This window comes from Elephantulus edwardii, unplaced genomic scaffold (genome assembly GCF_000299155.1).
Source record: "Elephantulus edwardii isolate Elephantulus edwardi_28Jun2011 unplaced genomic scaffold, EleEdw1.0 scaffold00227, whole genome shotgun sequence".
In the NCBI taxonomy this organism is placed as follows: domain Eukaryota; kingdom Metazoa; phylum Chordata; class Mammalia; order Macroscelidea; family Macroscelididae; genus Elephantulus; species Elephantulus edwardii.
This window is the reverse complement of record NW_006399977.1, coordinates 2276636-2290716: the sequence shown is the minus strand read 5'-3', so window position 1 is coordinate 2290716 and position 14081 is coordinate 2276636. Positions and strand designations below refer to the sequence as shown.

At 39.5% G+C, this 14081-nt stretch overlaps 1 protein-coding gene across 1 annotated transcript in view; it reads left to right on the top strand.

Moving 5' to 3' along the window:
• The window catches only part of MCOLN2 (mucolipin 2), a 125167-nt gene that overhangs the window by 70918 nt on the left and 40168 nt on the right, over positions 1-14081 (top strand). Inside the window, exons 6-7 of the mRNA XM_006898378.1 lie at positions 11985-12069; positions 12381-12477. Coding sequence (XP_006898440.1) covers positions 11985-12069; positions 12381-12477 — 182 coding nt within the window. The remainder of the gene's footprint in view (positions 1-11984; positions 12070-12380; positions 12478-14081) is intronic.

The window sequence follows — 14081 nt, the reverse complement described above, 5'->3', positions numbered from 1 at the left end:
CTTCTCCTAAGACAGATTTGTTCATTCTTCTAGAAGCCCATGGTATTTTCAATATTCTTCACCAATACTATAATAGGTATACAACCTACAATACCAAACTCTATTTCAGCTCATCTTCTACTTGGTGTATTCAGCTATATTTCTGTATATGAATAGTTCCTTTACAATAACTGACACAGGAGCCCATGATTGGTGTGGCTGAAGGCTTGCCTCGTGACTCTTGGCTTCAGGTAAGCCATAAGCAATTTGAGCTTTTAAAAATGGGACATTAACATTGGAGGCACCATATGACCATTTTCCATTGATTCATAAAGTTGTTTTTCTCAATTGATTTTTCTTGGAAAATAATTATAGAAAATGTGGCCAAAGTCAATAGATGTAAGATAGGCATTGCTGGAGAGGTTTGATTTCCTGATCATGGGACAGTGGCTCACTGTTCCTCTCCTTTCAATCAGAATGTGGAATTATTTATAATCATTGGAGAGAACTTGATTATTAATTTCCCTTTAAAAGAGATTGTCTTGTTTCCTTCCTTGACATTTTACATAAAATGTGTCAAAGAGAATCTCAGGACAAAGCCATTCAAAAATTATAAAGGTTCTAAATACTTAATATTAATGCAAGTTTTCTTCTCTTAACCCATCCAAAGAAGCTTACAGATAATGTAAATAAATATTGAGTTTGACCTCACTGACACAGTTTTAAGTTTGTGAATTAGCAGAAAGCAGTTTAAATGAATGGAATCCTACTGAGATATCATTGCTTATAGCAAAAGGATCCTGGCTGAAAGCAGAGAATGCCAGAAAGATATTTACTTGTGTTTCATTTACTTGTGACCACAAGAAAACTTTAGACTGTGTGGATTTTTAAAAAGTTTGGATAACATCAAGAAGAATGGGAATCCCAGACCACTTAACTGTGCTCATGTTAACCTGTACAGATACCAAGAGGCTTTCTGAATAGAACAAAGGAACACTGTATGATTTTAAAATAGTATGCAGCAGGCTAGTATCCTTTCTCCATACCTATTCAGATTATATGTTGAGCAAATAATTTGAGAAGCTGTACTATATGAAGAAGAATGTACATGAGGGTTAGAGGAGGAATCATCAATAATCTACTTTATGTGTACGGCACAATCTTGCTTACAGAAAGTGAAGAAGACTTAACACACTTACTGTGTTAGATCAAAGAATATAACTTTCAATCTGGGTCACATCTCAACATCAAGAAAATAAAAATCCTAACCTCTGGGCCAGTATGTAACACCATATAAGATGAGAAGAAAATTGAATTTGTTGATAATTTTATTTTATATGCAATAATTTTATATTTGTCAATAATTTAATTTCATACACAGTCAACACCTATGGTAGCAGCAGTTCAAGAAATCAAAAGGCATGTTGCATGGGGGAAATCTGCTGTCATGAACCTCTTCAAAGTGCTGAAAGCAAGGGTGTCAGTTTAAAGACTAAGGTATGTCTGAATTGAGCTATAGTGTTTTCAGTTGCTTCATAAGGATATGAAAGTCGTATTGTGAATGAGGAAGATCAAAGAAAAAGTCATAATTTTGAATTGTGATGTTGGCAAAGAATATTGACTATGTCATGGACATGTGAAAGAATAAATAAATCCGTGATGGAGGAAGTGAAACCAGGATGCTCCATAGAGGTAAAAAAGGTGGCACATTTCATGCACATCCTTTGGTCATGTTGTCAGGAAATGCCAGTCCTTAGAAAAAGACGTTATGCTGGAAAAAACCAAAAAGGAAGAAGACTGTCAAGGAGACAAGATTGACACAGTGACAGCAACAATGGGCCTAAGGCTGGCACGGCTTGTGAAGATAAAGCAAGGTTTCCGTCTGTTATTCCCAGGGTCATTATGCATCGTCCTAGTAGACTCAGTGAATTCTAAAGTGGCACAGTGCTTAAAGGATTCAGCTGCTGACTGAAACTTCAGCACTGTGAACCCACCAGCTGATTGACGGAGAGAACTGTGACAATCAAGCACCCAGTAGATTCCAGCCTTATGAATACTGCAGGTCAGTCCTGCTTTTTCCCACAGAGCCTTTATGAGTTGGAATCAACGCCATGGCAGTGGAGTTTTGGTGTCTTTATAAGTTAGCTACTCATGAATTTTTCATTCTCCATATTAGGTATAGAATCTTCCATCAGTGTGCTGAATGCAGAGCTCTGTCTGCCTGCCCTTCTTCCTCAGGGTTTTGTAGTTAGCTGCCCAATTTCTTTGCAAATTCAAGCAGAGTGTTTTTCTTAGTTCACGCTGCAGCTTTGTGACTCCTGTTCCTGCCTCTGAGGTTGTAGCTTTGCAGCTCAGCCTCACTGGGAGGGAGCTTGTGAATCCTGTTAAACATATTTTTCTTAAAATAGTCGGGTGGTTGCAATTCTAATACAGTCTTTACTATCAGTGACGCATTTAAGAAAATCATTTACTTTGTCCTACATATTTTGAGCATAAGACATTGTCTCTGTTTCATAATCTCTTGGCTATTTTATTAATTTGGGTTTTTTGAGTGAACATTTAGAAATCATGTTATTTTTTTCATTCCATCCTCCACACTTTTGTTTATTATATTGATGAAAATAAATTAATGTGATTAGTTAATTACAAGATCTGATCAAAGCCATATTATTTATTGACTTTCCTTTCACTTAGTTTATCATTTATTGATTTTTGCTGCCCTCTCCTTCACTTCCGGTCTCTGGTAACCATTTGCCAGCTGTTTTAAAAACATTAATTGAACACTCTAGTTCTGTCTCTAAAAAGAATTCTTTCATTTTCTAAAGTAAACCCTGTTAGTGAGCTTCCTTGAGTCATGAAATGTTTACCATCAGTTCTGTTTGAGGTTTGATGTTTTACCTGGGGCTTTTGCTATCCTGATCTGATCTTTTCTTCTTGGTCTTCATTTTCATCTTCTCCTCTTTTTTTTTTTTTTTGTTTAAATCTTACTTCTTAAGTTTTGCTGCCACCAGGTGCTTGGCCAGCTCAGTAGCAATGAATGTAGAGTAAAGATTTCATGTCTTCTCTGAGAGCTCTGAATATGCATTTAAATAAAGTATAACAACCTGCGTTATGCAGATGACACAACCCTGCTTGCTGAAACTGAGGAGGACCTGAGGCGCTTGCTGCAGAAGATCAAGGACTACAGCCTCCTATATGGACTGAAGCTAAATGTCAAGAAAACAAAGATTCTAACCACTGGGCCAATTGGCAGCATCAGCATGGATGGTGAGGAGATTGAAATAGTTAACAGTTTTAATTTACTTGGCTCCACAGTCAACACTCTTGCTAACAGCAGCCAGGAAATCAGGAGATGAATTGCACTGGGAAAGTCAGCTGTGAGGGACCTCTCAAGAGTACTGAAGAGCAACGATGTCAGGCTGGAGACTAAGGTGCGCCTGATCTGGGCTATAGTCTTCGCAGTTATGTGCTATGCATCAGAGAGTTGGACAGTGAATAGGGCTGATAGAAAGTGGATTGATGCCTTTGAGCTGTGGTGCTGGAGAAGAGTGTTGAATATACCATGGACTGCTAGGAGAACAAACAGGTTTGTCCTGGAGAGGGTGAAGCCAGAGTGTTCCCTGGAGTCAAGGATTCTGAAGCTTCGTCTGACATAATTTGGGCATGTTACAAGGAGGGACTGGTCCTTGGAAAGGGACATTATGTTTGGCAGAGTGGAGGGAAAGCGAAGGAGAGGAAGACCTTTGGTGAGATGGATCGATTCTGTGACTGGAGCGGTGGGAATAGTGCGTTTGAGATGGCTAGGTTGGCACAGGATAGAGCAGCATTTAGAGCTCTTGTACATAGGGTCGCTATGAGTCGCAAGCGACTCGATGGCACGTAACAACACAACAACATAAATGTAAATAAAATCTTCCTTCCTTCTCTCTCTCTCCTTCTGCAGTTATTGTGTACAATCAAGTACACATAAAGAACTGACTCATAACTGACTCTTCACCAGGTTAAATTCATCCTGGAGAGCGTGAAGCCAGGCTGCTCCTTGGAGGCAAAGATTCTGACGCTTCGTCTGACATAGTTTGGACATGTTGCAAGGCGGGATCAGTGTTTGGAGAGGGATGTCATGACTGAGATGGTGGAGGGACAGTGGAGGAGAGGAAGACCCTTGATGAGATGGATTGATTCAGTCACGGGGTAGTGGGGGTAGTTGGGTCAGAGACAATAAGATTGGCACAGGACAGAGCAGAGTTTTGGGCTCTTGTACATAGGGTCACTATGAGTCGCAGGTGACTTGACGACACATAGCAACAACAATAACAACAAATTGCATGAGAGACTATTGCCCATCTTTCTTCTGCGGAGCTCCTGGTGGATTTGAACCACTGGTCTTTGGGTTGACAACACTGTGTTCCTTTCCCACTAGTCTACCGGAGCTCCCCTTTATGCTAGCCTGTTTCTTGGACAAGTCATGCTTTTTCTTTCTAGAAGATTCTATGCTTGGTTCTATTTTCTTCCCGAGAACATTCTCATAAATCCACACAAAGAAAGTCCTTTTTTCCTCCCTCTGAAGGTTTTCCATTTTAGCTTCAGTTCAGAAGCTATCTGTCATAACTTCAAAGCCCTTTTCTGACCACCTTGTCTAAGGTCGGGCTAATCTACATATATACTTCATTATGCACTTGATCTTAACTTCACAGTACCTCTCATAATGAATGTATAATTGTCATGTGTACAATCACACCACATGTTGTGCTTTACTTTGTTGCACCTGATAGGTTTTGGTTTCTTCTTTATTTTTTTAACATTATGAAACTTTGCAGCAACCCTGAGTTGAACAAGTTTATTGGTGCCATTTTTCCAATCCTAGGTGGTCATTTTGTATCTCTGTCACCTTTTAGTAATTCTCACAGCATTTTTCAAACTTTTCACAATACTATAGAAACTATGTCTCACCTACTTTGACCATATTTTCAGTCTTTGGAGAAAGACATTATAGTGGGAAAGGTAGAAGGTGGATGCAGAGGGAGAACTTCAGTGACATAGACTAACACAGGGACTACTACCATGGGCTTGACCGGGACAGAGATAATGAAGAACAAGCAGGAGAAGGTTCAGATCTGTTGTTTATAAATTCACTGTGAGTTGTAGTTGACTTGATGCATCAACAACTTTGATAATTAATGTATTCGAGTACCTTCTAAACATAATTTTTACATGCCCTAGAAAACCAAACACTTGGTGTAACTTGCTTTATTTCCATATTACCTTTATTATAGTGGTCTGGAACTGAGCCTACACTATCTCTGAGGCATTCCTGTATATTTTTTGTTTTCTTTTTTCTCTTTCCCATGAGAATGTAAAAACTGTACAAAGGTGCTGACTTGGTCCGTTGCTTTACTATGAGTACTAGCATAGAGCCTAGCCCATAGAGCCTATTAGCAAATACTTACTGAGTAAATGAATGAGTCATTAGAAGGCCTCAGCCTTTTGATGTTCTTCTGAAATATGCTGAGCTCAGACAAGAGTCTTATAATGGTAGCAGTGAAGAGTTTAGCTCCTTGAGGCAGGCACGTGTTGTATTTAAATTCTGATTTGCACTAGCTAGCTGTGTGATCTTGCAGAAGCTTCCTGACCTCTCTGTTCATTTCTTTCTTCATCTGTAAAAGGCCAGAAGTAATATCTTTATAACCAACTTATCTGGAGAATTAAATAGGATGATGAAGCCATAAATGAGTTAAGCAAACATATAAGGTCTGTAGCACAATGCTTAGTATTGGAAATGGTAAAGACATTACATAGTAAGCCATAATATTCTCCATCGTCAAAGCTTCAAATTTTAGTTTTTTGCATTTCCATTATAGTCCAAGAGAAAGTGCCGAATACACTTTTGGTATTTTTATGGGTTCCTCCCCCCCACGCCCGTGTTGTTTTTCCTGTTAGGCAACAGGTTTCCTTTTATTAACCTCCCACAGTGTACCAATACAGTTCTGTCAGGAAAACCAACCTTTAATTATTTATTGATGCCAATATTTTATTCGCTAAACAAAAGGAATGCCGCTTACACCCCGGAATTCTGACTTTCTTAAATATTGTGCTTTGAATTGCCTTTTGAGCTCTGTGACCTCTTTTGGGGCTGTGGAAACCTAATTTTCATATCGGGACATATTTTGAGTGCTAGTTCTGTGCAGGGAAGAGTGTTTAACTGTGTACAATATAAATGTGTGGTTGCTCTTAAAGACCTTCAACCCTAGTTGATTGGATGTAGTTCTTGCGTACCATCAAGTCTAAATTGGCCCATGGTGGATCTTCCGGCGAGTTTTCAGAGGCTGTTAATCACATGGGAGGAGATTGCCCATCCTTCTCTCACAGAGCAGCTGGTGGGTTCAAACCACATGCCTTTGGGATTGCAGCACAGCTTCTTGCTTCTAGGTCACCAGACTCCTTTTGATTGGATAGATAATTAAGTAGAGAATTCCAGTTCTGGGACTAGACATTTAACCTTTATAAGAATGTAAAACTAGTCCAATCACTGTGAGAAGCAGTTTGATACTTCCTTAGAAAGTGGGGAATAGAAGAAATTCTAAGAGGTACTCTAACAATACTACTACTAGATATATATCCCAAAGAAATAAGAGCTGCAACAAAACCTGATACAGTTACACCCATGTTTATTGCAGCTTATTTATAATAGTAGCAGGTCTGGTGGCCTAGTGGTAAGAAGCTGTGCCACCGGTTCAAGGGCAGTGGTTTGAATCTACCAGCTGTACCAGCTGCTCCACAGGAGAACAATGGAAAATCTCCTGTCATGTGATTTACAGTATCTGAAAATCTACTGGAGGGTCAGCTATGAGTCAGTTCAGACTCGAAGATACATAACAACAATAAGTATAAGCAAAGAGTTAGATAAAACCCAAGTTCCCTTCAGTGATGTATGGCTTTGAAGAAACTAGCTTATTGACATAACAGAGTATTGTTTGTTGTTGTTATGTGCCATCCAGACACCTGCAACTCATAGTGACCCTATGTACAATAGTTCTGAAGCCTGCCCTGTCCTGAGCCAGTCTCACTGATTCCAACACACCTTCCCCCATTGCCCCAATTACTGTCTCAATCCATCTCATCCAGGGTCTTCCTCTCCAGAGCTGTCCCTCCACCCTTGTGAGCATGATGTCCTCCAAGGATCAGTCCCTCGTGGCCACATGCGCAAAGTATGTGAGACAGAGCTTCAAAATCCTAGCCTCTGAGGAGAAACTTTCTTTCACCCTCTCCAAGACAGACTTGTTTGTTTTATTGGCTGTCCATAGTATGTTCAGGACTCTTCTCCAGCACCACAACTAAAAGGCTTCAATTTTTCTTCTATCATCCTTTGTCATTTTCCAGCTCTCTGGTGCATAGCAAGGAATTGTAAAGATCATTGACTGGATCAGGCTCACCTTAGTCTCTAGACTGACATCATTGCTCCTCAGTACTCTGGAGAGTGCGTTGACAGCAGATTTACCTAATGTAATTCATCTTTTGATTTCCTAACTGCTAGTGACAAGAGTGCTGATTGTGGAGCTTACCAAGCTGTGACTATTAACAACCTCAATCCCTTTTCCATCCATCATGGTGCGGCCAGTTTCCCCAGTGGTGTGAATCTTTATGTTCTTGATGTTGAGTTTCAATCCATATTGAAGACTACCATATCCAAGTCCTTGACCTTCTAAAACAAGCACTTCAGGTCCTCTTCAGTTTCAACAAGCAAGGTTGTGTCATCTCCAAAACGTAGGCTGTTGATGAATCTTTCTCTAATCCTGATGCCACATTCCTCCTTATAAAGCCCAGTCTCCTAGATGATCTGTTCTGCATATAGATTGAAAAGGTATTGAAACAGGACACATTCCTGACACTCTTTCTTCCTGATTTTGAACCATGCAGTATTTCCCTGGTCTGTTCTGAGGACTGCTTCCTGGTCCAAGTATAGTTTCACATAAGCACAATCACGTGTTCTGAGATATCCATTCTCTTCAAGGTTAACCATGATTTGTTGTTATCAATACAGTCAAATGACTTTTGCTTAGTCAATGAAGCACAGATATATATCCCTCTGGTACTCTTTGCTTTCAGCCAAGATCCAACTGACATTGGCAATAATGTCTCTAGTGCCACAACCTCTTGTAAATCCAGCTTGTCTTTCTGGTAGTTCTTTGTCAATGTTCTATTACAGTCAGTTCTGGATTATCTTCAGCAGGATTTTGCTTGTATGCGATATGAGTGATATTGTACAATAATTTCCACACTCTGTCAGGTCACCTTTTTTTGGAATGGGAATAAATATGGAACTCTTCCAGCCAATTGGCCAGGTAGTTGCCATCCAGATTTCTTGGAACAACCTGGTGAACATGTCCAGGGCAGCATCTGTGTGTTGAAATATATCAGTTGTTATTATGCATTACTAAAAATTGATCAAGAATTTCTGAAACACTGGATGAGTGGGGGCAGGGTAATTATAGGGTCCCACAATTTAATGGGTGGAGGGAGGGGTGGCTTAAGGAAATGATAAATATCCTGTGTGAAAAACAATGTATACTGACTTTGTAAGTAGACTAGTTGTTGTTATTGTTGTTGTTAAGTACTGTCGAGTTGCTTGCAACTCATAGGGACCCTATGTACAATAGCTCTGAACCCTGCTCTATCCTGGGCCAACTTTACTGTCTCTGACACATTTACCCTCATTACCCCAGTCACTGAATCAATCCATCACATCGAGGGTCTTCCTCTCTTTCTCTGTTCCTCCACCCTTCCAAGAATGATATCCCTCTCCAGTGACTGGTCCCTCCTTGCAGCATTCCCTAAATATGTCAGACAAAATTTCAGAATCTTTGTCACCAAGGAGCAGCCTGGTTTCACCCCCTCTAGGACAAAACTGTTTATTCTCCTTGCAGTATATTCAACACTCTTCTCCAGCACCACAGCTCAAAGGCATCAGCTCTCTTTCTATCATCCCTAGTCATTTTCCAGCAATTATGAAGACTATGATCAGTATAAAAGAAAAAGTATATATTACAAAACACAATTTCTAAAATACTGTACAACATGGATGAAATAAGAACAAACTATGATGAGTTATGTTAGTTAGTCACAAAGGATAATTATGGTTAAGGCCACTAATAGAAAAAGCTAAGAAATGGTTTACACGCAGAATCAATCTTAGAGGGTGAATAGAGATGAGAAGGGGAGGGGAATTAATTATTAACTTTCCAAGATTTCTTGAGCTCCTATAGAGTGTCATACAGGCAACACAGCGAGACAGTAACCACCTGACTGAGAAGCAACCGGACTGGTCTAACCCCAGCCCTATCCTGGGTCTCTGACCTTGAGCAGTATTCACTTTCTCTAGACGACCTTTATTGTCTTTTCTGCACTATAGGGCTACAAAAGAATGAGGCTTGTTTTTATTTTCTGAAACTCTGATAATTGACTTCATTTTTGCCATTTTCAACTCATAATTTGTGTTTATGAGAATGCAACTAAAGTCTCTGTCCTGTCTCTTTTTATTTTAAAAACAGTGTCAGAAGAATGATGAAAAGTACCTTGAAGCTTTACTATACATGCTTTGTCCTGATTTGTCAAATGCTACCATTTTACCACAGTGTTTTGCTTTTTTTTTGTTTGTTTGTTTTTTTTATCAATTTCCCTATGTATTTCAAGCAAAGCAAAGGAACTAAAGTATAACCAGCATGTTGGTGGTGGTGGTAGGGGCCTTGAGTTGAGCACTATTCATAGCAACCCTGTGAATAACAGATCTGAACCCTGTCCTATCCTGTGCCTTCTTCATCATCTTTGAAATAGTGAAATTCATCATTGCTGCTGTCATTGTGTCATTCCCTCTTGCTGAGGGTCTTCCACTCTTTTGATGACGTTCCACCTTTCGAGGTATGATATAATTTTCCAAGGAATAGCCCCTCCTGACAAAAAACCCAAAGTATGTGAGATGGAGCTTTACCATTCGTTCTTGCCTCTAAGGAACATTCTGGCCATACTTTCTCTAAAACTTACCTGTGTCTTTTTTTTTGGCAATCAATGGAGTATCCAGTATACTTTTCCAACACTACAGTTCAACCACGTTGATTCTTCTGTCATTCTTATTTATTGTCAAGCTTTTAGATGCTTAGCTAGTGATTGAAAAGACCTTGGCATGAATCAGGCAAGCCTTAGTCTTTAATCTGACATCATTGCCCCTCAGAATTTTGGAGAGGTCCCTGACAGCATATCATCTCATTGAAACACATGTCTTTTGATTTCTTAACTGTTTGTGCCGACGGTGTTGATTAATCTCAGAAAGATGAAATCATTGGCAATTTCAGTCCTTTCTCCATCTATTGTGACGTTTCTTACTGGCCCACTCTGAATTTAAAAATCATCTCAAGAAGAGGTTTGAAACATTGAACACTAAAGAAGATGACCAGATGCTTTGTGGGATGACATCAGTGATATTCTCCATGAAAAGAAAAGAAGGTCAGTATGCAAGCAGAGTAGACTAAAAAGACCAAAATGGATGTTAGAAGAGACCCTGGAAAGAGGTACACTAGTGTAAGAGATTACCTGAAGATTCCAAAGGACAACTCGAGAAGGCAAAGCCAAGTACTGTAATGGAAGTTGCAAAGAGCTGGAGTTAGGGAATCACATGGGAAGAACTCATTCAGTATTTCTCAAGATGAAAGAGCTGAAAAAAAAAATTTAAGCCTTGAGTTGCAATACTGAAGGATTCTATGAGCAAAATACTGAACAATGCAGGAAGCATCAAAGAAGATGGAGGGAATGTACAGAGTCATTGTACCAAAAAATTGATTGGCACTAAAATATTTCAGGATATAACATATGAACAAGAGCCAATTGTAATGAAGGAAGAAGTCAGAGCTGCATTAAAGGCGTGGACAATAAACTGAGCCCCAGGATTTGATGGAATACCAATTAACATGCTGCAGCTAACAGATGCAGGCCTGAATGTGCCAGGACATTTGGGAAGCAGCTACCTGGCCAGTTGACTGTAAGAGATCAATGTTGGTTCACATCCCCAAGAAAGGTGATCTAACAGAAAGTGGAAATTATTGAACAATATCATTAATCTCACATGCAAACAACAGATTGCTGAAGCTCCTCCACAAATGGCTAGAATGGTACATAACCAGCATCTAGTGAATGAAAACCCAAAATCTCTGTAAATGTTCATTAAAATTAATAAAATTTTATAATTAAAAAAATCTGGGATTAACACTGATAGAACACTATAATCTACAAACCTTGGTCGTCATTAGTTGATTGGCCTCATGGTCCTTCTTGATGAAGCGATTGTTTTTGTTACAGTTGTGGTTCACAATCTATAAGCACTCTGCAGTTAGTTAGCATGTCTCTTTGCTGTTGCTGTTGTTAGTTGCTGTCGAGTCACTTTTTGATTCATAACGACCTCGTGACAGAATAGAACTACCATGTAGGATTTTCAGTGCTGTATTCTTTTTTTTCTTTTTTTTAGTGCTGTAATCTTTATGGAAACAGTTCACTAGCTCTTTCTTCCTGGTTGCTGATGATTGGCTTCATACTGTTCACCTTCCAGTTAGTAGTCAAGCCTTACCCATTGTACTATCAACAAAGCTTTGTAATTTGTTTTTCCAATCTGGAACTTTTTTTAAACTTGCATTTTCTCAACATTTCTGAAGAGCATACTGGCCCTCACTTTGGATTTATTTCATTTGTTCATTGGGTCATGAATTGCTGGTGGTGATAATGTATAAAGGACATCTCTTTCTCAGTACATTATACATTGAGGGACACATGATGTCCATCTCATTACCAATGAAATCAACTCCCCTTCTCACTTTTAGGTTACTGTTCTTCCCACTGTAATGAACACACATCTTGTCGAGGAGAAACTATGAAATGTTGTATGTACCCTGCCTCTTTCCTGAGCTTTTGTCAACTAATTTCAGCATCTGGTTCTTTCCTGAAACTTTACTCTTTCATTTTCCCAGATTGTATTCACTTAGACCTTCAGAGCCTCAGCAGGAACCCTGAGGACTGGAAGAATGCATCATTCTTCAGACTTGAATTTTATCGGTAAGTGGTAAGCATGTCTATTAGTGGATGGTGAAGTGGTAAATAAAGTATTGGCTGCTAACTGAAAGGCCAACAGTTCAAATCTACCATACAATTCCTTTGGTAAAGATTTACAACTTTGGAAATCTCACGTATGCCCTCTGTATAGATACCCTATCATTCTGCCAAGCTCCAAAGCAATGGGCTTTGGTTTGGTTTTGTTTTATTTCAAGCTTCAGGGATGGCCTTTAAGTCTCGTATTCCAAGAAAGAAGAAAATTATGTAGTGGCCTATGGACATTTAAAACCACCTGATTTCCCCCCCCCCCTCAGGCTTTTACAAGTTGAAATTTCCTTTCACCTCAAAGGCATTGACCTACAGACAATTCGTACCAGAGAATTACCGGATTGTTACATCTTTCAGAATAGGGTAAGCGTCTTTTTTTTATTAAGTGGATTTTTATTCTTTCACTTTGCCTTTGTAGATCCAGACCATAAAGCATACCAGCCTGTGGATGTATTAAATGTGGTCATTTTCAAAATAATTTTATATTGCATAGCCCTGATGATCATTAGCATCTGAAAAATGAAAGGAGAGCCCTTTCTAATTTTTAAAAAAATTAATTTCTGTGTTGGAAAAAAAGGAAATTCTGAAATTGACTTTGACCACTTACCTTTCCTCACATATGTACAAAAATCTCATTTGCTGTGAAGTGTTTAAATGCCAATAATATCTTTTACACCTTCATAGAAAGGTCTTACAAATAAGAAGCAAATGCTTTCAAGCCAGTGGCCGAAGCAGCTACCTAGATCTGATGACTAATTTGCAAAGGATCAGCTGTTACTCTTTTTCTTTTGAGAGAGCGTGTGTGCAGTGCAAGAGACTATTCACATTTGTGTGGTGAACAGTCTGTCTTCTTACATACGTGTAAAGCATCATCTTTATGTATTAATGTTTATTGAGAGGCTAGCTTAGTGAAACTTTTCCTCACATACTTTGGGCACATTGTCAGGAATGGCTAGTCCATGGTGGGAAAGGTAGAGGGTCAAGAGAAAGAGGGAAGAGCCTCAACAAGGTGGATTGACACCATGACTGCAGCAGCGGGCTCAAGAATGATGGCACTCATGAGGATGGTGCAGGGTAAGGCAAGACTTCAATCTGTTGTTCACAGAGTTGCTATGAGTTGTAGTCCACTTGACTGCACTTAACACCTGAATGCTAAACTGAATTGTATAAAACTATCAGGCTGGGTTTAGAACAGGCCATGTTACTAGGGATATTATAGCTAATGTTAGATGGATCTTGGCTGAAAGCAAGGAGTACCAGAAGAATGTCTATCTGTGTTTCACTGACTAGGGAAAGGCGTTTGGCTGTATGGATCCCAACGAACTGTGGCTGACTCTGAGAATGGGAATCCCAGAACTCTTGATTGTGTTTATGTAAAATCTATGAAGTTTGAGAAAATGATAATAGTTCTTGAAAGACTTCAGGTTTTTGAACATAGGGTGGCTTTAAGTTGTGCTTGACTTGATAGCAATCAATAACAGCAACGTGCAAGACCTTCACATGGACCAGGAGGCAGTCATCAGAACAGAGCAAGGAAACATTGCATGGTTCAAAATTGGGTATTTGCCAGGGATGTGTCCTAGTTCCATATATTTTCAATCTACACACAGAACAGATCATCCAGGGGGCTGAGCTCTACGAGAAGAAATGTGGCATCAGGATTGGAGGAAGAATCATCAACAATCTGCGTTATGCAGATGACACAACCCTGCTTGCTGAAACTGAGGAGGACCTGAAGCACTTGCTGCAGAAGGTCAAGGACTGCAGCCTTCAATATGGATTGAAGCTCAACATCAAGAAAACAAAGATTCTCACCACTGGGCTGATTGGTAGCATTATGGTAGATAGTGAAGAGATTGAGATTGTCAACAGCTTCAATTTGCTTGGCCCCACAATCAACGGTCTTGGTACTAGCAGCCAGGAAATAAAAAAGTGAATTGCTTTTGCAAAGTCTGCTATCAGGGAAC